The sequence below is a fragment of the Rousettus aegyptiacus genome, unplaced genomic scaffold, assembly GCF_014176215.1.
Source record: "Rousettus aegyptiacus isolate mRouAeg1 unplaced genomic scaffold, mRouAeg1.p scaffold_m13_p_6, whole genome shotgun sequence".
NCBI classification, from domain to species: Eukaryota; Metazoa; Chordata; class Mammalia; order Chiroptera; family Pteropodidae; genus Rousettus; species Rousettus aegyptiacus.
Genome location: NW_023416309.1, coordinates 58,121,962 through 58,148,432, shown reverse-complemented (window position 1 = coordinate 58,148,432; position 26,471 = coordinate 58,121,962). Strand labels below are relative to the sequence as shown.

Sequence of the window (26,471 nt, the reverse complement as noted above, 5' to 3'; positions counted from 1 at the left end):
CGGTCCTTAAAGAAGCGCGAGAGGGCTGGCGGCGGCGGGACCGAGCTTCATTTCCGCGGGTTTCGAGCTGTCCCTGGCGGGGGCCCTGGGAGCCCGCGGGCCCGCCTCGGCCCTCAAGCTCCGCCCCCTCCCTTGCCATTGGTCGGCCGCCGCGCCGCCCCGCCCAATCGCAGCGCTTTGCGCCAAATTTGAATCGCTGTTTTCATTTGAATCGGGAAAGCGAGGCGGGCGGCTTTCCGCGCCGGCGCCGTCAACGCCGGGCACCTAGCAGACGTACCTGGGCGGGCCAGCGGGTCACCCGCAAGGGCGACGGAGGGGGGAGCGGGGACTGCGGCGGAGGTGGGCGCGGGCCCGCGGGCTGAGTCCCGGACCCTGCAGCTCGGGCCGGGCGGTGGGCGCAAGTGGACACGTTGCCGGCTCCTCACCGTGCGGACTTGGGTTGCGCCTCCGCGAGTGGTGGATCCATTGGTGGCGGTGCGGGCGACTCGACCAGGGTAAGTCGGGGCACCCCGGGGACGGATGCCGGAGCTGCAGGGAGCCCCACGCACCCTCTGCGGAGACCGGGAGCGCGGCCTGGGCCCGGCTCATCCTGGGCTCGGGCTCGCGGTCTCGGTGGGAACTACCCGGAGACGTGACTACGGTGGGCGGCGTCTCGGCCGCGGGTCTTTGGGGGCGCTGGGTGCTGGAGGGCGCCCTGGGAGACAGCCCAGGGTGTAGCCGAATCTCCCACAGATGTCAGATAAGGCGTGTGCCGGGGTGGCAGGGCATCGGTGAATTGTACAAGCAGCCCCAATGAGTCGCTTACGAGTGACTTCTTAGCTCTTTGCCGCCTCCCGCCCCCCGTCCCCCGCCCCACGCCGCGTGGTCTCTTTTTGTCGTTCTATTCAGCGGTGTGCCCCTGCGGGGAAGGAGTCGCTCGGAGCTTGGTTCAGCGACGTGCATGCCTGAACTTCCTGTACGGGTGTTACTCAAATTCTGGTCTTGAAAATGGGTCCTACAGGACGCCTTGTCACCATTAAAAGGAGCGGGGTCGACGGCCCCCACTTTCCACTGAGCCTCAGCACCTGCTTGTTCGGGAGGTGAGTCCTGCGCACGCGTGGACAGTTTAGCTTAAAAGACCTCGATATCTTAATAATGGCAAATTAACAGGCCGGAAACCCCAGACCGGCTCTCGGAGTTCTTCCTGCCCCCACTTTTGTTGGGACTTCCTCTGTGTCGTCAGCGTCACGCAGGTGTTTATTACAAAACAGAATTTTGAAAACAATGCCTATATATTAACTGTTTTTTTTTTTGAGCCAAACATAAATGTTAAAATTGAATCTTGAAAACAATGTCTATATATTAACTTGTTTTTTTGAGCCAACCATAAATGTTAAAATTGATTTGAGAAACATCTTGAAGTGGAGAAAACTCTAGATGATCTCAAATCCTGATGCACTTCGGGCAGTCTTCAGAAGATAGCTGTCTGTCCGCAGTCCCTCCAGTAGGTTGCATTCACTGGCTTCTGGGGGACACTTTGGAGCAGATGGAGAAGGAAGCTCCCGCATGGCTCTCTGGACTCCAGAGTAAAACAGAAATGGGCGGGCAAGCCCTCCTTCTGTGCGCTGAGAACTCCCCTGTGTGTGTGGTGGTCGTAACTGGCTCCCCCAGCACAGGCGACATTACCAAGTGCACGCCCTCCTGATTTCTAACATGTGCCTTTTAGAAAAATGACATGTCACCCTTCCCGCCCCCCGCGGCTCATAGAACCCTGTGTGGTGCCACCCCGACCCCCTTGGACCCCCTTGGACCCCCTTGCACGCCACCTGAGACTTTCCAGGCCCTAGCTCACCTTGGTGCTTTTAGCTGGCTTGAACTTTGTGACTGGAATGTTCTCTCCACCCTCCCGTGAGTGAGTCCTTTCCAACTTTCAGCTGTTACCTGAAAAGCAGGCTTTGGTGACGCGGCTCTCGTTTTTCCTGATGCCACACGCGGTAACGCGTCCAGGGCGCTGCCCTACTGCTGAGCTCCCCAGAGGCCGGGCCGCTGGGTTAATACCTGTGTCGCTGGTGCCTGGCGCGGGCTCAGGCATGTAAGAGGTCGTGAGCGTGTAGCGCTCTGGTCAGTGTCCAATGGAAGCATGGGCCGGAGAATTGGAATTGGTATATAGCAGTGGATCTCAGGAGACATTTTTCCATGTCACAGTGTGGGAGGCCGACGCTGCTGGCGCCAGCGAGCGGGGTGCCGGGGTGCTGCTGGGCGTCCTGCAGTGCCCGGGACAGACCCCACTGTGGAGGACTATCCGGCCTAAACGGTCAGCACGCCACGGTGGAGAGCCATCTTTGGCGGTCTGGCGAACAGACTCTCAGTTCCAATGAGATGGTCGCTCCCTCTTGCTCGAATATTCTCATGCCTCCAAATCAAATTCTCTTCTTTGATTTAAAGTAGCTGTTCACTTTCTGTAGTTTCTTTTCTCTTCTATAGAAAAATATATGAAAACATTCTGGTATCAAAGGGCAGCAATTCTGGTTATTATACAGCAGCGATTAAGCCTATTTTTTTTTGTAAGATTTTATAATTTAGAAACCAATTGGTAAGCCTTTGCTCAGAGGACGTGGGGAGGAAGAGACCAGAGAGACCAGAGGCTCCTGCTAAGGATGGAGAGGAGCGTGTACAGTCATCCAAGCTTATAAAACCACAGGGTGGCCACAGGACACCAGGGACCCAGGGACCTCACCAAGGACCTTGATGAATTTCTGCATGTTGGGGAATTCTTTCTGGTGCTTCCTGCTTTTTGTGAAAAGACAAGTAGAATCTAGGGAATGTTTTTTGGTTGCTTGCAGATTAGTATTTTTAGTGATAGGAGCCTTGCGAATCTGTCAGTTAATATAGTTTTAAATGCAACAATAAAAAACTCACAAGTAATAGCATTTGCTGTGCGCCAGGTAAATGACAGGTGGGAGTAACCCATTTAATTGTCTGAACACCACGATGTGCGCTAATGTAATTCTTTGTATGTGGAGAAACTGGAGCACAGAGCGGTGCTGGCATAAAATACAGCACTTCCGGTGACGGCTAAACCTTAAAATACACATAACGTTACAAATAAACGCACATGAACCTTTTTATAGAAGAAAAAGTAGAGTATTAAAAGTAATGATTTTCCAAACTGATATAAAAAGTATTCCTTTAGTTGAATCTTAGAAGCATAGATGTTTTAGTAAAAGGCGAATCAATTTATATTCTAATACAATTATTCTGAAGTAACCTAAGTCTTAAAGATTTGTCGTAGTTGCTTATACAATGCTTGTAAAAATTGTGCGCGAAAGTCAAAGATCGTTTACGCGACCCAGCGTGTCGTTCGTTTATGTCGTCAGGCCTACAGATTGGACGTAGAGTCAAATGCTGTATACTTTGAAACAGTGGTATGATTTTTAAAAAAGTGGCAACAATCTAAAAAGTCTTCAATTCGTTTTCAATTAAGGGGCATCGAATGCGACATTCGCATCCAGCTTCCTGTGGTATCCAAACAGCATTGCAAAATCGAGATCAGCGGGCAGAAGGTAAATAGGTCTTCTGAAGTCTATTTTTAAAAGCTGCTCACTTCACTTTTTGTCTATGTATTACATGTTTCCCCTCCCTTTTTCTGTTTTTCCACTCGTAGGCGACGTTGTTTAATTTCAGTGCCACAAATCCAACGCAGGTGAACGGATCTGTTATTGACGAACCCGTACAGCTAAAGCACGGGGACCTGATAACCATCGTCGATCGTTCCTTCAGGTGGGTGACAGTCACGGGGCAAGAAACGGCGGCCTCCTGGTCCCCCAGGAACCAGCCTTGTTGACCCTCCGTGGTCGTTCGACACGGGCGAATGTCACAGTGTTCGAGACTGTCATTTTCCACGCTAATTCTTAATCTAAAATCACTGGACGCCTGGGCCGCTGGGACCCACCTCCAGGATTTGAGCACAGGAAACTGTGGAAGGGCAGCTGGGCCCTACGGGAATTTTATTTTGTTGTAAGTGGTGTGAAACTGCATGCGTTTTTTTTAGGGCTTTTATTTTTATTTTTTTAAAAGTAAGATACATTCATAGAGGAAGGAACAGAATGAGATGAGTAAACGGCCCTGTGATGATCACATGTCATGGGCGGAGTAGTGACCCTCGAAATTCAGGCGCTAAAGTCCTAAACCCCGGTCCCTCAGAGCGTGCCTGCGTTTGGAGATATAGGGCTTTAAAGAGGTGATTAAGTTCAAACGAGACCTGTCGAGTGGGCCCTAGTCCGATCTGACCGGTGTCCTTTAAGAAGAGACTAGGACACGGAAGCCAGGGGAGCGGTGACTCCGAGGGACGGCCATGTGGAGAGGCGGCAAGAGGGAACCCACCCTGCGACCCCTGGACCTGCGGCTGCCAGCCTGCGGAACCGTGAGAGAATGAGTTTGAGCCCGCGGTGTGTGTGGCGTGGAGTTGCGGCAGCCCCCCGCAAGCTGCCGCGCCCCGGAGGCATGGCCGCAGCGTTTTCCAGGGGCTCCTTTCCGGCGTCTTCCAGCCGGGGCTTTCTCTCACCACGTAAATCACGAGTGTGGCTTTGCGATGGCGTGACAGTCCTTGGAGTTCCACTGCCCTGGCCTGTGTGTCTCTAACCACCACGGTGTTGCCTGTCTGCATTAAACGCCACAAGCATGAAATAATGACATGTTTGCAACTGACTTATGGTGGCGAGATTCAGAGCATGGACAGCGCAGTCCATTTCTTCCCACCATTTATTCATTCGGGATGGACGTTTTGAGTAACTTCTCATTTTTGAAACGAGTCAGGGCTTGCTTGCTTGATGATCGGATAGGGTTAATGGTTAATTTTTTTTTTACTAATCTGTGTGTTTGAAAAGAACGTGTGTTCTCTAGTGACTTGGGTGCGGTGTTCTTATGTCTGTGGCCGCTAGATTCAAATTTCTAACTCTGGAATCACTGTCACTCCCCCCAATTCTTAGTTACTCAGACAGGTAAGTTAAAATCGGGCGCCGAGGTTTTCGGTTTTCGGTTTTTGTTTTATAGCTCTGTCGGTTTTTGCTTTCTGTTATCGGAGGCTACGCTCTCTCCCTGGTGGATGAGGCTTTATCGTTTATCATTCCGACATATCCTGTCCCTTTAGCAATGCTTCGGATCGGTGATTGCACGCTGTCATTTTTTGCTTAGGGTTCAGGTATCTCTGGGGAGCAGCCGTTAGGTGCAGTCTGGGTTGTAGTTGGTTTTCTCCTTGACAGATTGACCCATTTATCATTGTAAAACGGGCTTGGTCTCTGTGAACAATTATTTCCTTGAAGTCTGCTTTGTCCAGTATGCGCATGGCCTCCCCAGCTGGTCCGGTCACTCTTCTTCGCTTGCTCGGTGTGTCTTCTACTTTCCTCATATTTATGTCTTTGAATCTAAATTGCGTCCCTCGTAGGAATGTATAGTTGGCTCACTTTCTAAATCCATTCTGCTAAACAACTTCACCTTCACTGTGGCCTTCCTTTGTATTGAATAGATACTTAAAAATGTACCATTTGAACATCCTGGTCATTTCTTTTACTGTGCTTTTTTGTGAATGCGCCTTCATTTTCCAAAGGTATTGTTATTGAGTAGAGACTTCTAGGTAGGAATATTCCATGTGCAATAGAAACCAGGACTATCGCCCAAAGGAGAAACTGAGCTGAGAATAATTGAGATGAGTGAGCATCTCCAACGATGACTAGGAAATGGGTCCTGGGGAGGTGGGGGGCTAGACAAAGAGCTGCTCCCCAAGAAACAGCTCCAGGTGCCAGGCTGCTTCAGATCTTACTCAGGTGGCCTCTGAATTCATGGAGGAACCTAAGTTCCGTATGCATTTCAAAAGGTTGTCCCTGAATCCGCAGCTGAGGTCTGAGAACAACTCTGTGTCATACTAAGTGTCTATGCGCCATGAAATGCACCTGTCATTGTTCAGATACAGATGGAGAAAGGGGGGAACCTCGCACTCTGTGGTTCTCACGGAACCACTGTGACATCACGCAGTGGGGGGAGGGGGTGGACCCCACTGGGCGTCCTGGGTGACCCTCCACGTCATCAGGGTTTCCGCGGACGGGAACAAGCGGAAGCCTGGTTCTGCCCTCACGCGCGGTGGGTTTGCACGTAGGAGCGGCTCGGGGGTGCGAAGCAAGCATACGAGCTCATCGACCACAAAAAAATTCGTCTGCATCCCCAGCCTTCGCCAGCAGGCTTCCAAAGGTAGCGTGAGGCCCCTCGTCTAAGTTTCGCGTAAAAACACTTGCCCAGCTCTGACGTCTTAATTTCCGGGAACAGGTTCTAAACAAAGCCTACACTCTGCTCCTTGCTCCTCGGACGTTGTCAGAGACGCGGGCTGTGCTGTCCGTCACCGATCTGTAATCCGAATGCGTGTCTTACTCTGTGCTCCCCAGGTACGAGAACGAAAGCCATCAGAAGGGAAGCAAGACGACAGAGTTTCCAGGACAGAGACGTGAGCAGGTGATGGGGGTTCTACCCAACTTTGGCGCGATGGCGGGAAATCATTTATATGCACGGTTTCTCCCGAGGGCAGACGACTTAACCAGTTACAGTGGGGACATGTAACCAAGGTGTTAAAACAAGCCGAACTTCAGTTAAAATAATGTAAAGCTATACTTCCTCTTTTGTTCGAAATTAGTCTCGAGTCAGTCGTACACTGTTGGCCCAAGAGGTCCCAGAGTTTCTCTCGATCTGATCTTGCAAATCTTAGGTTAGGGCTCCCTGACACAGAACTAAACTTCGGGAAGCGCGTCACCCGGCGGCTCACGGCGGCTCCCGTTGCCCTCACCCGCCTCACTCCTCTGAAGTAGCCGCGTGAGGGCTGTGAGTACCGCTGGTGCTTCCCGTTTCGATGAGCAGGGGACCCGTGACCCTGGAAGAGAGTTAGCATGCTGTGTCACGTGACAGCATCTTAATACTCGTGTTCATCGGTGAAGGGAACGTATTCCAAATGGTGCAGCTTATAGCAATGCAGTTCTGGGCCCATCCTTGGAGGCTTACTAGGGCTCAGGAGGTTTAAGGTAAAAACCGAGAGTTTCTATTGTACTTCTTACAAAGCTCACCCAAGCCAGTCTCCCAGGACCAGGTTGGAAATCATGGGCTTAGTCTTGTCACTTGAAATCAGCAGGAGGCGCCTTGGGGAAGCTCTGCTCCAGCTGAGTGCCCTTTCCGCCCTAGAGACGTGGCCTTACTGCCGACCCTGCTGCTTGTCAGCTTTGGGCGAAAGCCAGCTTTCGAGGCGTCTCACCCACTAGCCACCATCCTAACTTGTTAGGTGTGAGAGCGCCAACCTGCCCAAAACCTGGCTAAGTGGTCTCAATGTCTATGTCTACTGTCTGGATTGCGATTAAGTACTAACATCGAACACTTAGAACACATTGCAGCAATTTGACAGTTAATTTTATGGCCATTGAATATAACAGTACGAAAAGTAGGGGCTTATATTTTGTACATGTTTTTAAATTTTAATTCATTTTTATTGTTTAGTCATAAGAGTCTTGGTCAACGTCAGGTTGGAAATTAGAAACTGGCCCTTCGCATGAAAAGTTTGAGGAGCACCGTGTGAGATACCAAGAGATCTGAAATCGATCAAAGAAAGAAGTGAAATTATTTGCCTTTCGAATGTATTTTGTAATTCTTTTTCTTTCCCCCTAATAATTGAAACAATGCTGGACTTTTGAACCTTAAGTACGTGTTGTTCTGAGTCTTTCCTTGCCCCCCCCCAACGTTCCCTGAGGAAGGTTATGAAGGTGCAGTTTTGGGGTCCACGTGGGCGGGCTGGGTGTGACCCCTGCGCTCTGGGGGGCGGGGCCTGGGCTGCACTGTGGCTGCTCCTCCGTAAGTATCCGCCAGCCCAGCCGGGAGCGCACGTGCTGGGTGGGGCCTGAGTTCCCCACAGTCCTGCAGCCACTGATGAGACCGAGTCCGGAGCCAGTGGTTATGTGCCTTGGGTGGAGTCATGGATACGGCCGTGCAGGCGATGTGTAGTTTTGACTTTGGTTCTTCCTTATGATGACAAGAAAGAAGTTTGAGGAAGTTATAAAAACTCACTGCGGTTCAATTTAAACAATATTTAGCTTCCAGTTTATTTCTCTATCCACATATTTCTTAAAATCTGCTAAGAAACAGTTGTACTCAGTGAGCAGTAGCAGCCGAATGTCTTGGATTTATTTCTCAAAGCCCCTAACAGCGTGGTGAAGGTCGTCAGTAGGAAGAATATATTTAATGCCTCTGACTGGGTGCCAGGGACGCCTCTGACTCACCTCTGTTACTTTGCTGATTCATTTCACAGGCATCTCCGTGTCGGGGCCCAAGGTCTGACTTCTCTTCTGACCCTGGTTAGTAGCTTTGGGTTTTATTCCTGGATCAAGGAAGGGACAGGCACACGAGCGTCCCAGAGCAGGCTCACGGAAGATGGGAGGCCGTGTCATTTAACTTGACAAACATAGGCAGACACCTGAGCTAGCTTTTTCTTAAGTGACGTGTGGGGCACTGTGCTTCTTGGAGAGTGTAGACTTATAGATCCACTTGTCTGCTTGATTCCGAGTGGATTAATAGCACTCGATGTCTCAGACTGGTTATAGGAGACTCCTGTGATCGACTTATTTGGATCACAATACTGGTATCAGAATATTGTTAGTCCACGTTCTGGGCATGGAGTAATGTGCAGGCTAAGTGCAAAGCTAGGTTACGAGCCGGTCTGAAACAGTTCTAAACTTTGAATACTGCACATGTTCATCTTTGAGAAAGTCTTGAACTTTTGTTTCTTATTTCATAACTTGCTGCCAAGACGGGGACGTTCAAGATCCCAGCGCCCGTTCAGAAGTCGCTGAGGAAGGCGTCTCAGGCCCGGTGCCCGCGGGGCGTGGCGGAGCTGCCCGTGGCACCCCTCGTGCCTCGGGTGAGCCCATTGCCAGGAAAACACCTGACGTTCCTTCCTCAGCACTTCCTGGAGATGACGGCAGAAACGCAGCGGGTCCCCCAGCCGGCGAGCACAGAGAAGATTCCAGTGCGACCTCAGCCAGCGGGAGCGGAGAACTGACTTGTCCTTCTCCGCGGTGTCCGGAGAAGCGTGGAGAAAATGAGTCTCCCTTTAGGCAGCTTTATGAGTGTCTGAAGGAAGAGTTAGACGTGAAGTCAGAAAAGGAAAATGTTCTGCAGAGCCGTAGAAAGTCAGGGTCACGGAGTCACCGCACGGCAGACAACGGAAGTGCTGGCGGCTCCCAGGGCGGAGCACAGCCGCGGGTCTCCCCGAAGCCCGGGCGGAGGTTGGGCCCACGCCCCCACAGCGAGGCGGGGTCTGCCTCCGGGGACCGGGGCCGCGGCCGGACGGAGGCTGGGAGAACGGACGCGGGGCCCGCTCACACGCCCAGGGATGCCGCGGGTCCCCGGGTCGCCCCCAGGGAGCTGACCAAGGGCGAGAGCCCGGCACCATGCCCACAGCAACACTCGCGACCGGGGCCTGGCGGAGACCGGACCCGCGGGGGTGACTCTGTGAGCCCGGGCCCCCGTGTCAGCCTCGGGGCGGGCGGTGGGCCGTCTTCTCCCGAGAGGATCTTGACTAGGACCCAGACCCAGACCGCCACTCGAGACGACAGTGCTGATAAGTTCGGAAACACACCGGAAAAAGCCTTGCCCAAGAAGCGGCGGAGCGGCGTCCCTACCGACGCCGACCTGCTTGCCGTGGACGCGGAGACTCAGGCTCAAGCCCCGCTCAGCCCGCTGCGCGCTCAAGTGGAGAGGAAGGTTCTGGATGAGCCGCTGGGCGCCGGCCCGCCTGGCCTGCAGTCGGCCGACGTGAGCAACTTCCCCGAGGCCGTCCGTAAGTCCGTTTACCTGGAAACTTACTTTCCCCCAAAGTGCGCATCCCCCCAGTGAGCTAACGAGACCTTCCTGCATTCAGTGACCATTCGCTCTGTGGCAGGGAACCCATGTGGCACCAGGGACGATGATAAGATGGCCGTGTTCCCTGTCCACCCGAGAGCTTTGCAGCCAGGACCTGGGGGTGACGGGTGCAGGTAGTTAGGGGGACGCGGCCGGGTGACTGAGCTAGGCTGGCCCAATGGCGTTTGCTCCTCCTCCCGCGTCTGAAGCACGGACGGGAGAATCAGCGCGTCCGCCTAACACGGGCGCTCGGTGCTGCCCTACAGGCGTCTCTCCTGAGTTTGATCCTGCAGGTTAAGGCACGGAAGTCCCTCGGAGATCTTTTATGACAGGGTGGCCCTCGGATACTCATACTCTGGTCTCAGCGTCTCGTATACGTAGTGTCTTACGGGACACCGGCCGTGACCCACGCCCTGGCACCCGGCGCTGTGTGCATTGGCGCTTCACATTGCCGACGTCCAGGCAGACAGCGGTGTCCCGGCACAGGAACTCTTGTCATCTCCCGTTTGCGAATGGGGAAACCGGCAAGCCGATGTCACGGGCAGTGGCGGAGGGAGGGCCTCTCTGTAGCAGGCTTGGTGGCTGCGGGCCCCCCGCTCTCGTCAGGGGTCCCTAGGCATCTGGGGCAGCGAGCTGACTGTTGGGGCTCTGCTCCTGCAGCGGCCTGCCGTGGGGGGCCCTGCAGCCCTCCGCACTGAGACCTGGTCACGTCGGTCACAATGTCCCAGGAGTCTCCTGTTTGGATAGGATTTATCTGGCTTGGCGGTTCGTAAAGACGTGCTCTGGGGTCTGGGTCGCGAGAGCTGCTTGTGAGAATCGCCTGAGGTCGACGCTCGTTCTGCTCGCGGGGCGGGTCTGGGGGAGGCCCGAGTCCACGTGTTGGGACGGTCCCCTGGGGCCACCGCTGCATGCACTCGCGTCAGGCCCCGCCGCACAGCGAGCGCCTCCGCTGCGGGCCGGTGCCACGTCCACTCAGGACTCCTCAGCGTTAAGAAAGTGTCCTGGTGCTGTCGCGCCGGGACACGATGTCGCCGTGGTCCGCCCCCGACCGTTCACGAGCTCTCAGAGCTGCGTGAACGTCACGGGGGACGAGGGCGCGCTGCCGACGTTGGGCCAATGCGTGCCGTGCCGTCGGTCGGTCTTGAACGGCGGGTTGAAACCGGTCGTGAGTGCGGACGTGGTTCTCAGCCCCGTTCCCACTTGCGATCCTTGCCTTAGATAAGATGGAGGGCGTGCCCTCGAAGAGAAGGCGGGTCTCCTTCGGTGGTCATCTGAGGCCGGAATTATTTGATGAAAACCTACCTCCCAACACACCCCTCAAAAGAGGAGAAACGCCCACGAAGAGGAGGTCTCTGGGCACCCACACGCCAGCCGTCCTGAAGAAGATCATCAAGGTACGCGCGGCAGCCGGCGCCCGGCGCCAGCTTGTGTCCTCGGGTCATTCCCGTCCAGGCTCCTCACGCCGCAGAACGACGGCTAAGACCTTTTTTCTTTTTAATAAAGAAGTAGAAATTAAAAAATCTGAGCGAGAGCTCATTGACCTGGGCTGGTAAATGAACACCTGGGTTGGTAAATGAACCCCTGGGCTCCTGACCCCGGCTGGCAGGTGGTGGGCACAGCTGGGGCCTCAGGACCCTTCCGTTGCCTGCCCGCCGCTTATAGGGCCAGAGGTCACTCTGGGGTTACAGTGAAAACTAGCAATCTGAAAGGATCTGGAGCTGGCGGGACGCATGGCCATAAGCGGGCTGCTTTTTCTTGTAGCACGACAAGGGGAGGGGGCAGTCCGGGGCTACTCACTGGGACTGTCACTGCCAGCTCTTCAGACCTGATCAGCTGCCCCAGGCCGTGTTGTCCCCTGAAATACCCCACCTAAGACTTGTTGGCTGTGTTTTGGTCTCTTTCTTGCTCCTCCTGGGAGAGGGACAGACCTGCCCGCCTCCCGCATACACAGGCCCAGTGTTTGGGTGCTTGGAGATGGGCCACAGCTGTCCGCGGGGTGGCCTCGTGGCCAGGCTTCTCAGGGGCGTTTCCATCTCCTCAGGAGCAGCCTCCGCCCTCGGGGAAGGACGACGCATCGGAGATCCCCTCGGGGACGCCTGCGCAGAACGCGCTTCCCAGCCTGCCGGCGCGGACTCCCACGGGCCCCGCGGCCGCGCACACGCACGGCGCGCGCCCGCCGCCCTCCGGGCCACCGTGCACGCAGGGCACGGACCTGCCGCGGAGCGGGGGCCGGCGCAGCAGCGGCAGGCCCCCCAGGCCATCCGTGGGGCGCAGCCAGCTGGAGCTCCTGCAGGCCATTCACTCCAAGAGGCGGAGCGGCGCCTCCGAGGCCAACCTGATGGGTCAGCGTGGTGGGGACACGTGGGTTTTAACCGGGTTTTCCCGCGCATGCTGATGCGGGGAAGTCTGAACATCTTTTCCTTTTGACAGTGGCGAAATCGTGGGCAGACGTCGTGAGGCTCAGCGCCAAACAAGCGCAAACCAAAGTCGCCAAACGCGGCGCCCAAAGGCCGCCGAGCAAACGGCAGCGGAGAAGCAGCGCACCCAAGGTGCAGGTGCGCGCGGTGAGGGCGGGCCGCCCGGTGCGCGCATGCGCGCGGCGTCCTTGCCGCAGGCGCCTTTGACACTGTGTTGCGCTCGTGGTGTTTTCCAGAAGCCCATGGGCGGCGTTCACCATCCGTCCAGCACCGGCCACGCCAACTCGCCGTGTACTATAGTCGTAGGGAAAGCTCACCTGGAGAAGGTAAACGCGCCCGCCCGGCCCTGCAGAATGCTGAACAGCTATGTGTTCAGCAGAAAAATCGACTTTAATGAAGACCTTTCAGGTAAAACACGAGCCTTTGACACCCCCGCGGGCGAGGGCGTGCTGGGTGCTGTCCTGCTCGCCTGCTGCGGGTGGGGCGGCAGAGTAAAGGGACCCGCCAGCCTCGGGGGCCGGGATGCTCGAGGGAGAGGAAGCTGGGCCGGAGGACAGGGACAGGCCCCTGGCAATCTGGGACCACGCACCCTAGAGGAAGCAGGTGGGAGCGGTGAATTCACGTCAGTACCTCGGAGAGCGGCACGCATGCGCAGAACTGCAGCCCCGGCGGGCTTGCTCGCGTGCGTGCCCCGCCCCTGCGCTTGCGCTAAGCAATCGCCCAGACTTGGAGTGATCGGTGTGCCCAACACCTTGCGCTTCCACATTTCCCTTCCTTTTCGTAGCTTAACTGCTTTGGGGGGAACCAAGGCCCGTGAGAAGGTTTCCTTTGAGCATTAATAGCGAACGTTAGCCAGTGCTGCCGTTCTCGGTAAGCGTGGGCTGTGACTTGCATATGGTTGTGCGGGATCAGAACCACGCAGGAACCCAGCGCTTGCGTTTCACGCGACCGAGTTTGACTGGTGGTTCCACTTTCGACATTGGTGGAGGGCGGTGAGACTTGATCGCATTGGGTGGAACCTTGTGTTTATTTCCTGGCAGAATTTTAGATGGATCAGTTGTTGTTCTCTGTATAACCCGCGTGAGATACCTCTGATGAGCATCGTATTTGGATCGATGCTTTTAGCTTTTTTAAAAAACCACGACATCGTAGGGCAGTGCTAACCGGAGTTTTGGTAGCAAGCTCCATGAGTAGAAAATGTTGCACATATGCCTCCCAGTATGCAGATAAACGTGTACCCGTGTGTCCCTGTAAGTTATGTGCATGTACAAGCATGCATGTATATATGTTATGAAGCATTGAAACACCCTCAAAAATATTTTTAGGATAAAATAAATAGAATTTACACACTCAGTACTCAAGACCAGATTTTCTCAGCCTTCCTTCAAGACGTTTTTCTAGAGAATCAGCAAGGTTCACCCCTTGGTGTGAGTAATTTTCATGTTGAAACATTATCACATGCTGAAGACCAAATCCTAGGTATTTTAAGTAAGGCCTGACAGGTAGCAGACAGTTTTTTATTTTATTTTATTTTATTTTATTTTATTTTATTTTATTTTATTTTATTTTATTAACAGGCAAGACAACCCTTGGTTGACCTCACAGACTTCAAGGACCTTCTCGGTTTATAATCCCTTATTTCTTATTTTTTACGCCTACAGCACCTGGTCTTCCTAGGTGGTCTCCCATCCAAGTACTAACCAGGCCTGACCCTACTTAGCTTCTGAGATCAGAAGGCATCGGGCTTGGTCAGGGTGGCCTGGCCATAGACCACAGGGGTCTTTAAGTATTTGGCTGTTTTGTTAGCATTCAGAACAGGCCTCCCAAACACAGTTTGCATACAGGTGCCTGACAGTGTTTTGATCCATTGATGGCAGAATGATAAAAGTGAAGAGAACATGCGATAATATGAGTTTATCAGAAAGTTAAATCTTCCATTTGAAGTACTATGAGGTTCTTTCTTTCCTGAGATTATGCTAATCCTACTTTTTGGTCTTAAAATGAAGAGATGGTGATATTATTACTCGACACTACTAGAATCGGGTAGCCCTCTGCCATCTTTTAAATGTGGGGACATTTTGTTTCTGCATGACCTAGGACTTTTTGAAGGCAGCGTGCGGGCACTGGGTCTCTGGATGCTCGCTTGGCGGGGAGGTGCCGAGGGCCAGCCTCTGCCCCTCGGCCGGAGCGCAGGACTTCGGGGGGCTGCAGACGACGTCTTTCGTTTGATTTTCTTTCCCAGAAGAAAGGCAAAGAAGAAGACAGACAGGATTCTAACTTAACAAACTAAGTTTACAGTTAACGCGGCGGCCCCTTCCGTGTGTCCCCCCCGGGACTGCCCGGGCGTGATTGCTTCTCCGTGCGTGAGGGCTGTGTGGTTGTTCACACGTGTGCGCGATCTGTTCATTGCTTTTCCAATATTTTCGTGTCATAGGGCTAACTGAAATGTTCAAGACCCCAGCGAAGGAGAAGCTGCAAATGCCGAGCATACGTCCCACCACCTTTTCAAATTCAGAGGATTTGCTCAGAAAAACGTTTGCAGTCCCTAATTCAGAGGAAGAAACACTGCTTCACACCGCAAAACACTCTGGTCGGTTGGCCTTTTTTTTCCCTTTTCCCTACCACTTTTATGTCCTCCACGAGGGCTATAGATGGCGTTTTTCTTGGGACGACGCTTATTGTGTCATTTCTCTACAACAGAGACTCCTGATAAAATACCGTTTCCAGCTTCTCTGTTCTTGTTTTTAGGGGAAATTCTTAATCGGCGGTTGAACTGGCATTGGCATTCGGTGACTTGCTGGAAAAGCACATTCCTTTAATAATCAAACTGCCGCCTTCTTTATCTGTTAGAAGTCCAGAGGGTGATGAGCAGAACAGCGTAGTGATCGCTCATCAGTTGTAAATCAAACACAAATTATTGCAAATTACCGGAGAGACGGCTCAGTGCGTACACTGTGCGGTATTCCTGCCAGTCTTCCGGGGGGTGGGGGATGGGGTAGGGGTGGGGCGTGCCCTGGTGTGAGCGTGAACGGGCGACGCGAGCCTGTCCTCACTCCCGTTCAGCACCGAGTTCCTGGCGTAGAGGGAAGGGGTCCACTGAAGATGCTTCCGGAGCCACAAAGTGGGTATTTCAGTGTGACCTGGACAACAGGTGCACTGAGTGGTGTAAGCCACGTCATTGCACCCGTGGTTCAAAAGAAGAAATGGCAGTTTTTCCCGTTTGCAAAAACACGTCTGTGTTCCGGGCCCTGAGACGCGGCGTGGCAGCAGCCTGTGGGAGAGTCTTCTTAAGGAATTTTTTTTTTTTTTTTCTATCTAACCTCTGCAGGTCCTCACCGCCTCCTAGGTACGACCCTGGACTATGTGACCAAATAACATTGTTTTACAGTGTGCACGGTTCGTACGTAAGACAGAGTTGTGGCCGTGTAGGCAGACTCATATTTTTATCGGGTGGCCAGGAGGCTGGACGATTGGCTCTTATACCGTATTTTGTGAGGATGAAATACTAGCTCAGGACGACACGGTGAATGGAATATATTTATCGTGCACACGTTTGTTTCTTGCAGGAGAGACGGTGTTCCCCGGTACTCGGAGCGCACCAGGAGAGCCATCGGATAAGACCTCTGCGAGCCCGGCCTTCAGACTGCAGCGCTTTACAGTAACTGGAGACGTGGGCCGTGCGCGGCCCCGGGCAGAGCCTCTGCGGGCGGCGTCCGGTGCGGACGGGCTCGGAAGGTCCGCGGAGCTCGGGAACACACAGACGCCCGGTGCGGCGGGCGGGCCCGAAGTCTCGGAGGCTGACGCCGTTGAGGCCACCCGGGGGAGACGTCTGGGGAAGACGCCCCTGAGAGAACAGACGGCGGAGGGGGAGCTGACGGAAAGTGAAGGAGCCGCCCAAAAGTGCAGGAAGAACGACAAATTGGAGGAAAATTCTGAAAAGGCAGCAGGTGCGAGGAGATCGAGGGCTTCAGAGCTGAGGCGCGCGGTGAGACCCGAAGACCCGCTCGCCCTCTGGAGACTGCAAGGCACAGACCCGGAGGGAGCCCGGGACGGCCGCGGTGCGCCCCGGAGCCCGGTTCGTGCCAAGGAACCAGGGGACACAGAGAGCAGAACCACAACGGCGGGCTCTAAACCTCCGGAACCAGAGCCACTCGGGACGCCGGCCAGGGCGAACATACGGATCAGGACGCCTTCCCGGGACGCGAGCGTGGGAGTGCTGTCGGCACACGGGGAGCGCCCACGTACCCCGGGGGAGTCCACGAACACGCGCGGAGACCCAGAAGGGGGTGAGAAAGAGGTCAAGGCATCGGCGGAAACTCCGGAGCAGAAACGGGACCCTGCAGAAAACGCAGCCGGGAGCAGAAGATCAAGAACGCCCCAGAGGAAGGTCCAAGCCCTGGAGGACCTGGCCGGCTTCAGAGAGCTCTTCCAAACTCCAAAGCCCACGGTGGGACCAGTGACCGATGATAAAACCAAAATACTCTGCAGATCTCCACAACCAGAACCAATTAACACATCAACAGGTAGAAAGAGCCGTCTCAAGACACCCATAGAGAAAGTGGACGTAGAGGAAGAGCCGTCGGCACCGAGGAAGCCCGCGCCAACACCGGGAGGAGCCACAGGCTTGCACGGAGAGCCAAGTGATGGTAAAGAAATTAGAGTATTTAAGACAACTCCGGAACAGAAACTGGACCCTGCAGAAAATGCAGCCAGAAGCAGGAGAAGATCGAGAACGCCCAAGAGGAAGGTCCAAGCCCTGGAGGACCTGGCCGGCTTTACAGAGCTCTTCCAAACTCCAAAATCCACGGCAGAACCAGTGACCGATGATAAAACCCACAACGTACCCTGCAGATCTCCACAAGTGGACCCAGTCATCACGTCCACCATTATGGCCAAAGGGCTCAAGACACTTCTCCAGAAAGTGGATGTGGAGGAAGCGCTGTTGGCACTCAGGAAGTCCCCACGAGCCCCAGGCGGGACCACGGGCGCACCCAGAGAACTAGCAGGTGATGAGAAAGTCATCGAGTTCTTTCAGGCAATTCCGGAACAGAAACTGGACCCTGCAGAAAACGCAGCTGGAAGCAAGAGGAGATCAAGAACGCCCAAGAGAAAGGTCCAAGCCCTGGACGACCTGGCCGGCTTCACAGAGCTCTTCCAAACTCCAAAGCCCACGGTGGGACCAGTGACCGATGATAAAACCAAAATAGCCTGCAGATCTCCACAAGCAGAACCGGTCACTATGCCAACAGGTAGAAGGAGCCGTCTCAAGACATCTTTTGGGAAAGTGGACACGGAAGAAGATATCTCAGCCCCGAGGAATCCCATGCCAACACCGGGGGATACCACGCAGTCCCACAGAGAAGCAAGAGGTGATGATAAAGACATCAATAATTTAAATCAAATTCCAGAACAGAAACTGGACCCTGCAGAAAACACAGCCAGAAGCAGGAGAAGATCAAGAACGCCCCAGAGAAAGATCCAAGCCCTGGAGGACCTGGCCGGCTTCAGAGAGCTCTTCCAAACTCCAAAGCCCACGGTGGGACCAGTGACCGATGATAAAACCAAAATACTCTGCAGATCTCCACAACCAGAACCAATAAACACATCAACACGTAGAAAGAGCCGTCTCAAGACACCTATAGAGAAAGTGGACGTGGAGGAAGAGCCGTCGGCACCGAGGAAGCCCGCGCCAACACCGGGAGGAGCCACAGGCTTGCACGGAGAGCCAAGTGATGGTAAAGAAATTAGAGTATTTAAGACAACTCCGGAACAGAAACTGGACCCTGCAGAAAATGCAGCCAGAAGCAGGAGAAGATCGAGAACGCCCAAGAGGAAGGTCCAAGCCCTGGAGGACCTGGCCGGCTTCACAGAGCTCTTCCAGACTCCAAAATCCACGGTGGAACCAGTGACTGATGATAAAACCAAAATAACCTACAAATCTCCACAAGCAGAACCAGTTGTCACGTCCACCATTATGACCAGGTGGCTCAAGACACCTCCCTGTAAAGTGGACGTGGAGGAAGCGCTGTTGGCACTCAGGAAGTCCCCACAGGCCCCAAGGGGATCCACGGGCGCACCCAGAGAACCAGCAGGTGATGAGATCACCAAAGCATCTAAGATGGTTCCAGAACAGAAACTGGACCCTGCAGAAAACGTAACTGGAAGCAGGAGAAGATCAAGAACGCCCAAGAGGAAGGTCCAAGCCCTGGACGACCTGGCCGGCTTCACAGAGCTCTTCCAAACTCCAAAGTCCACGGTGGAACCAGTGACCGTTGATAAAACCAAAATAGCCTGCAGATCTCCACAAGCAGAACCGGTCACTATGCCAACAGGTAGAAGGCGCCGTCTCAAGACATCTCTTGGGAAAGTGGACACGGAAGAAGATATCTCAGCCCCGAGGAATCCCACGCCAACACCGGGGGATACCACGCAGTCCCACAGAGAAGCAAGAGGTGATGATAAAGACATCAATAATTTAAATCAAATTCCAGAACAGAAACTGGACCCTGCAGAAAATGCAGCCAGAAGCAGGAGAAGATCGAGAACGCCCCAGAGGAAGGTCCAAGCCCTGGAGGACCTGGCCGGCTTCACAGAGCTCTTCCAAACTCCAAAGCCCACGGTGGGACCAGTGACCGATGATAAAACCCACAACGTACCCTGCAGATCTCCACAAGTGGACCCAGTCATCACGTCCGCCATTATGGCCAAAGGGCTCAAGACACTTCTCCAGAAAGTGGACGTGGAGGAAGCACTGTTGGCACTCAGGAAGTCCCCACGAGCCCCAGGGGGGACCGCGGGCGCACCCAGAGAAGCAGCAGGTGATGAGGAAGTCATCGAGTTCTTTCAGGCAACTCCAGAACAGAAACTGGACCCTGCAGAAAACGCAGCCAGAAGCAGGAGAAGATCAAGAACACCCATGAGGAAGGTCCAAGCCCTGGAGGACCTGGCCGGCTTCAGAGAGCTCTTCCAAACTCCAAAATCCACAGTAGAACCAGTGACTGATGATAAAACCAAAATAGCCTGCAGATCTCCACAAGCAGAACCGGTCACTATGCCAACAGGTAGAAGGAGCCGTCTTAAGACATCTTTTGGGAAAGTGGACACGGAAGAAGACATCTCAGCCCTGAGGAATCCCACGCCAACACCGGGGGATACCACGCAGTCCCACAGAGAAGCAGGAGGTGATGATAAAGACATCAGTAATTTAAATCAAATTCCAGAACAGAAACTGGACCCTGCAGAAAACGCAGCCAGAAGCAGGAGAAGATCGAGAACGCCCCAGAGGAAGGTCCAAGCCCTGGAGGACCTGGCCGGCTTCACAGAGCTCTTCCAAACTCCAAAGTCCACGGTGGGACCAGTGACCGATGATAAAACCAACAACGTACCCTGCAGATCTCCACAACCAGAACCAATTAACACATCAACAAGTAGAAAGAGCCGTCTCAAGACACCTGTAGAGAAAGTGGACGTGGAGGAAAAGCCGTCGGCACCGAGGAAGCCCACGCCAACACCGGGAGGAGCCACAGGCTTGCACGGAGAGCCAGGTGACGGTAAAGACATCGGAGCATTTACGGCAACTCCAGATCTGAAACCGGAACTCGCAGAAATCGTCATTGGAAGTAAGAAGAGACCAGGAACGCCCAAGGGAAAGGTCCAGGCCCTGGAAGACCTGGCCGGCATTGCGGAGCTTTTCCGAACACCGGACCGCACGGTGACACCAGTGACTGATGACAAGGCCCAGATAGCCTGCAGGTCTCCACAGGCGGAACCAGCAGGTAGAAAGAAACGTCTCAAGGCACCTTCAGGGAAAGCGGACGCGGAAGTTGAGCCATCGGCACTCAAGAAGCCCTCACGGGCGTCAAGGAAAACCACGAGCTCACACCGAGAACCGAAGGGTGATGATGAAGACATCAAATTGTGTAAGAAAACTTCAGAACAGAAGGCGGACTCTGCAGAAACTGTAACTAGAAGCCAGAGGAGGCCAAGAGCACCTAAGGAAATGGCCCGGGCCCTAGGAGACGTGGCCGGCCTCCGAGAACCCTTCCCAGCCTCAGAGCACGCTGATGGTCAGAGCGCGAGGACGCTTCGCCAGTCCTCACGGCCAGACCTAGGCATCCTTGCAGCCAGCGAGAAGAGACAGCGCAAGGCACCTGCCGGGAAGGAGGATGTGGAGGAGCCCGCGGCCGCCGGGAAGCCCACGCGGACACCGGGGAAAACCTCGCGCTCACGCAGAGCACCAGCAGGCGGAAGCAAGCATGCCGGCGTGAGCCAGGGAGCTGAGGGGCAGAGGCCGGGCCCTGCAGAAATCGCAGTGGGCAGCAGACGTCGGCTACGAGCCCGGGCAGGGCAGCCTTCTCCCCCGGAAGACCAGCCCGGCGGCCACGAGCTCATCGCGGCCCCGGGTCCCGACAGGGCACCGGGCAGCGACGCTGAGAGCACTCAGAGGGATCCAGCTCCGACTCGGGGCAGAAGGAAGCCTGCGCAGACATCCAGAAGAGTCCCCAGGGCCCTTCGCGGAGAGCCCACGGAAGACCCTGCAGGATCGCAGAGCGAGAGCGTTCCCCGGTCGCCCACGAGGAAACGGGGGGAAGACGAGAACCCGGCGGGAGCGAAGAGGCTGCGCCCCAGGGCCTGTCCCCAGGACGCTGCCGAGGGTCCGCCGCTGCAGAAGCGGCAGAGGACCGCTCCCAGAGAGAGCCGCCCAGCGCCCGGCCCCGCGGTCTCGGAGACGACGAGTCAGAGGCTTTCGGCAGAAAGGACCGACCTGCCCGGCAGCACCGTGAGCGCCAAGAGCAAGCGACGGCAGGCGGAAGACGTGGCCCCGGCGGAGAAGGTGACGGGGTTTGCCGCGGGGGCGTTAGCTGTCCTTTTGGACGGATGTTCTCCGTTTCCGTGTAACGTTTGGTGTAGGCTGTGTGCGGGGCCCGAGTTTGCACGTGGCCATCCTGCCCCGAGGGGTCTCCCGGTGACACAGTGCGTTACATCACCGCCGACCCTCGTGCGTAGTGCTGCGGGGGTGAGGGAGAGGAGGGAGGTTTTGACAAGACGAGGTCGTGCAGGCGCGTGCGGCTGCGGACCCCACACGCCTGTCAGCGTTTAGCAGTCAGGACCCTGGACAGGGTGGGGGTCCCGAGAGGACGGGGCTGCTGGCCGTGCGGGCTGGTCCGTAGAGAGGCTCCCGCTGCGTGCGGAGAAGTCTGTAAACGTTTAGACATTGCGACTTCCCGATCCGCCTTCGCGATGAGCCTCGGAGCACGAGTCGGGGCCTCGTTGGCTGCGGAGGAACGGAGTTCTCCCGTCACGCCCCTCTGATGCTGCTTAGGACCCGTCACGGGGTGACCGAGTCCCTCGTTTGCAGTGTATCAGTTGGAGGTGCCACTTTCTCCAAAGGAACAAAGTGGATGTCTTAGCTGACGGGCGTCCGAGGAAAGCGATTCTAGCATGTTCCGATGCATCCCCCTTTGAGCTCCCGCCTGACTTTTTCCTCTATGCTTTGTCTTACTCATGACTGGCATTTTGTGGGTGTCTTTTGCATTTTTTAGGGTATGTCCCTGCGCTCCAGACGCCCAAATAAAACCAGCGGAGCCGAGCAAGGACCTGGGATTACGTCAGCAGAAAAGGCTCCGACGAGGCGGAATGAAAAGAAGACCCCGAACGCCTCCCAAGAGACGAACCTTCAGAATCTGGAAGACAGAGCTGAGAATCCTGCCCCGGGGGGCCAGGCCCAGGGCGGGGGCGCACGCCCGCGGCCCGGGAGACAGCGGAGGGCGCCCCCCGGGGCCGCGGGGGACGCAGCAGAGAGCAGACCGGCCCTCCACGGGGACGCTCGGGGAGAGAAGGAAGGAGCCAAACGTTCAGGCCGCGGGTGTTCGCGACCCCGGAAGGTTGCCGCCCCCCCTGCGGGGGACACTTCGGAGAATGAGCCGAAGCGGAGAGTAACCCGGAGCGCCAAGCGGTCTGCCGAAAATCTAACGAAGGCGAGTTGTTTACTGGTATCGGGTTTAACGAACACAGAATGTTTCTTAGAATAGTTTTTGCCCCGTGTTGCAAAAGCACGTAAACCCCCTGTAGATAATCGCGCACCGCCAGGTCCCGGTGACGCTAACGCACGCAGCACAAAGCTAAGACGTCGCCTGCCTGTGTCGCCGCGTGGAGGTTAGTTTGTCTTGGGAATCCCGGCTGGGACAGTGACTTCACGCTGTGGAGACTTCACGCGGGAGGAGCAGATTTGTCCCGTTACGAGTTTGTCTGCTCATCACAGCCCCGTGCAGACACGGTGGCTTCCTCGGTCTCCTGGTTGCTCGGCAAAACCAGAGCGGGAAGGTGGCCCCGTCTGCATTTCGGGGGGCCGCCTTTCCACAGCGAGGACGAGTAAAGCCGGGAGCGGCAGCGGAGGCCCCGGTCCGGAGGAAGCGATGCTTCCCCTCACCTCCCTAACCAAGTGGCGTTTAAGTCGGCACAGGAAGTGCCGCCGACTCGGCAGCACCTGACTTACCTGTCCTCTGAGTAGCTCCACAGAGCACGTTACACTCAGTCGGGGTTCTTCCGGGGGAGACTTGAGTTTGCTAGGTTAAAAGACAGGGAGGGGGACCCGGTCCCTTCTGGCGAGCTGGCGCGTTTGCGCCCTGGCGGGCAGCCGGCCGAGGTGGTGCCCTCTGCCCGTGCGCTCGCGCCCGCCTGTGACTCCACTGCTTGGCAAATAAGTGATTGTCTGGTGCGATGAGGCTGCAGGGGCCGGAGAGACTGGTCTGGTGACGGCACGGCCGGAGGCCCCATCGAACGTGCCCGCCGCCCGGGGTCGGCAGGGCCCAGGTTCGGAGAGGCAGCCGGTCGGCAGGGGCACGACGTGTCCCTGCCCAGCCCTGTGGTGGCTGGCACGCTGAACGTCGTCTTGTCGTCCGGAGGGCAGCATCACAGGTCACCGCCTCTGACGGAGGGCGCGCCTCCCGCGTGACCTTCTCCCAAGGGCACAGTCATGACGGAGGGCGCGCCTCCCGCATGACCTCCCAAGGGCACAGTCACTGATGAACATTTGCTTTGCAATGAGGCGATACTTCCTGCAAATTATTCAAATTATTCAAATTCTTCAGGTCATTCGTGTTCAAACTTAGCTTTGGACTTTTTAATTCTTGCCTTTTTGTTTTTCTAAACAGTATTTTTTCATTAGTACGGATCTGTATTTGTGTGGAGATTTCGTTCCTATTAACTTAAAATAGGTTACAAACTTTTCCATCAAAAAGACAAATTATAGTAAAAATAGTTTAAAAAATGAAAGTAACTTTCACAAGATCTGTTTTAAAACCCATCTCCAACCTCAAAATTAATTTTCTAGAAGGATCACCCCTAGTTAGGATTTGGGTTTTTACAGAGCAGCATTAGTTACGAAAATCATTGTTTTAAATGACTTAAGGGTGATATTTTTCTTTCCGAACAGGAGACCGACAGTGTGTGCATCAGGAAAATAAGAACCAGAAGCCGTCGGGACAGTGAAGATATTTAGCTAAGTTCAGGAGGGAAAACAAGGTAGTCAAGTTAATTTAGTGATAAGTTCAAGTACGATGTTTGCTGTAAATTTAAAAAGGACTTCTGTAAATAATGCTGCCTGCGTGGCTAGGGGAAGCAAGCTTAAAATTTGCTGGCTCTGAATGGTCTATTCAGAACCCTACTTGGAAGTTATAAAGGCCGCTGATGGCTCTCACAAAATGACCAAAAGTTTGAGGCCGTGTGGGGCGCGGGGTGGGGGGCGGGAGCCTGGGCCACGGTATGGCCGCCAGCTTTGCCACGTGAACCTGCAGTCGATCCACGTCGGCCGCCACCCCTGGCCTCGCACTGCCATTGTAAATGCGCCTGTTTGTCTGCGTCCACAGAATCTGAAAGTCGGGCTTGTACCCCACGACACGCCACCTGGGTGGCTCTCAGGAAATGTTGGGGTACGTGAGCGGGTTAATGCAGCCCACAGACACCTCCGCACAGTGGGGGCGGCTCGTGCCCCGCGCAGTAGGGCTGCTGTCATCCTCACAGGGCAGTCCTGTCCTTGTCACTCACGGGAATGAAAGTGTGATTTGGGGGATGGAGGGAGACCCCATTTTCAGGGCACAGGGGTTACGGCATTTGAGGACTGATGGGGGGGAGGGGAGGGGCGCGGGGCTTGCCTTGCTCGCTGTGAGAACAGTTGTCTAAACGCGGACTGCCCTCATCTGAGAAGCCGCCCGCCCGCTGGCCCCGCGGCCTGGCGCTGCTCCCTCCCAGGCCGTGACGCCGCTCCGCTGCGGGCACTGTCCTGTCATTCACATGTTCTGAGCTTCCTACTGGGTCTGCCGCACCCAGGCTTTTCCTCACTGCACCTGTCCCTCCACGTGGTGCCCAGCGCGACGCCTTGCTCAGGATGCCACGTGAGCCATGCCCCTAAAGCCAGGCCGCTCCCGACGGCGGCGGAGCCCAGCCTCACTTACCTGTGAGCCAGGTCCCCCCACGTCTGTTTTGAGCCTGGACGTCCTCCGTCCACCTCAGACCCACACGCGAGCTGGGCACCTCCGTCTGCTCGTTCCGCTTCTCCTGCCGTGTGCTCCCCGAGGCGGATGACCGCGCACCTCCCTCCCGGCCCCCTGGCTGGAGCCGACCCCGTTTACCTGCTGTGTCAGGTGGAGGCGAGGCTGGAAGCCCGGAGGGGGGGGCTGTCGCCTAGAGCGTGAGCCGTAACAGCTGTGCCCCTGTCTGTCCCCGCGTGTCCCCCATGTCTGGTGTGGAGACAGGTTCACGTAAAAATAAACGTTTGCTGGAAGATGGTCCGCATCCAGGTGTGAGTGACTGAATCGAGGGCAGTGGCTTTCGCTATTTTGGCTGCCACGGTGCAGTTCTGTACAGCGTCACCTAAGGGCTTGTCCACAAAGGGACGTCCGGCCCAAGAAAACATCTCGTCACAGTTTATCTGAGCCAAACTGATGACGACTGCCGGGAAGCGAAGTCTCAGTGGACTGAGGAGAGGCGTGGGGAGCGGAGTGGCCGTTTGCAGCTCGTTTTATACGTGAGGATCCCAGCGGACGTCGGCGGGTCGCGTGGAAGCCACGGCGGGCGGGTTAAGGGGGCAGCGGGACGCAAAGCAGGGGCACCTCGGGCTGGATAAACAGTAAACCGAGGGGCACACGTGTCCTGCTCGCTGGTGGGGACCGGGTGGCCGAGAGGTAACCGCGCAGTGAGGTCCCCGGCCGCCTGCCCTGGAGCCGGGGTGCGTCCTGGGAAGGGACGTCACTGCTGTTTCACGGTGTCACCTCGGGTGCAGAGACAATTGCTGGGCTCACGTAAGGTAAGACTGACCTCGGTCAAGGAGGCCATGGGCCTAGGACGCTGCCCCACTGTGACCCGCCCGTAGTTAGGGCCTGCCAGGCGCCCCCCGCTCCTCGGCTTGTCGGGTTTAGTGTGTGGCCTTTCTACTTTCCACAGTCATAAGAGAGAGTGACAGGGGGTAGGCTGGGAGGTGGGGCGGTGGCATTGGAGGGGCTCCACGGGGTCAGGAATTGGGGTGGGATCCTGGCGAGCAGAAGGGAGAGTGTTTTAGGAAGTGCAGCCTCCTCAGAGAAGATACTTTATTTGAAGGTATGTGTCATAATAGGGGTGTCATTCCGGCAGGCAAAATTCAGGAAAATGAAAAATAAGAAAAGGATTTTTCTATGATTAAATTGTTCTACCAACACTCCAGATTTAGTAGTAATTATGAACCTCACATATAGAACAATTTCAATTAGCTATATGCTTGGGGAATGGAATATACTGATTAATTAAAAAACCCTTTAGGGTTCAATTGAAAGATACCGAATCTCCTCACCTTTGCGAGTACAAAGCGCATCCTAAGGGTGGGTTCCCTTTTACTGGGTGGAAGGTACCGGATGACGGCGGCCTGGACCGCACCTTCCCACACAGAACTGGTCCTCCAGCCGCACCTCAAGGCACCGATTTGGGTGCCGTGCAGACCGCCCAGGTCCCCGAGGCACGTGGGGACCGGGTCACGGTCTCCTCAGTCCTCGTACCTCCAGCACTGTGTCCGTGCCGTCACATAAGCGTGCAGTAATCTACAAATCGGGGTTTACAGGCAGGGTCAGCCGTGCGCGCATCCGAGCCATCGACAGGCTGGCCAGTCTCAAAGCTTCCTGGACA

General features: G+C 55.4%; 1 protein-coding gene and 1 pseudogene across 4 annotated transcripts; one reads left to right on the top strand and one right to left on the bottom strand.

The window, feature by feature from the left end:
- The first annotated feature begins 239 nt into the window (after window positions 1–239).
- On the top strand, window positions 240–25,112 carry MKI67 (marker of proliferation Ki-67). Of its 4 annotated transcripts, XM_016148234.2 has the most exons (16): window positions 240–494; window positions 889–1,079; window positions 3,464–3,542; window positions 3,644–3,759; window positions 6,414–6,480; window positions 8,312–8,357; window positions 8,810–9,841; window positions 11,122–11,297; window positions 11,945–12,245; window positions 12,334–12,458; window positions 12,557–12,728; window positions 14,755–14,910; window positions 15,887–17,523; window positions 17,887–21,153; window positions 21,863–22,297; window positions 23,755–25,112. In XM_016148234.2, the coding sequence occupies exons 2-16, from the start codon at window positions 988–990 to the stop codon at window positions 23,818–23,820; spliced, it is 7,767 nt and encodes a 2,588-aa protein (XP_016003720.2). In that variant the 5' UTR covers window positions 240–494; window positions 889–987; the 3' UTR covers window positions 23,821–25,112. The 4 variants fall into 4 exon arrangements, with proteins under 4 accessions (XP_016003720.2, XP_016003719.2, XP_016003717.2 ...); XM_016148233.2 differs by having other exon boundaries at window positions 241–494; window positions 8,963–9,841; window positions 15,887–21,153; XM_016148231.2 differs by having other exon boundaries at window positions 241–494; window positions 12,334–12,452; window positions 15,887–21,153.
- Window positions 13,973–14,091, bottom strand: LOC118604906 (annotated as a pseudogene).
- Window positions 25,113–26,471: the final 1,359 nt, after the last annotated feature.

What these genes read in the sequence shown, in the direction of transcription:
- MKI67 (XM_016148229.2), top strand. Translation starts at nt 988, where the DNA reads ATGGGTCCTACAGGACGCCTTGTCACCATTAAAAGGAGCGGGGTCGAC. An exon ending in AGCACCTGCTTGTTCGGGAG is followed by an intron (nt 1,080 to 3,463) that starts GTGAGTCCTGCG and finishes TTTTCAATTAAG; the next exon opens with GGGCATCGAATGCGACATTC. An exon ending in TGACTTCTCTTCTGACCCTG is followed by an intron (nt 8,358 to 8,809) that starts GTTAGTAGCTTT and finishes CTTGCTGCCAAG; the next exon opens with ACGGGGACGTTCAAGATCCC.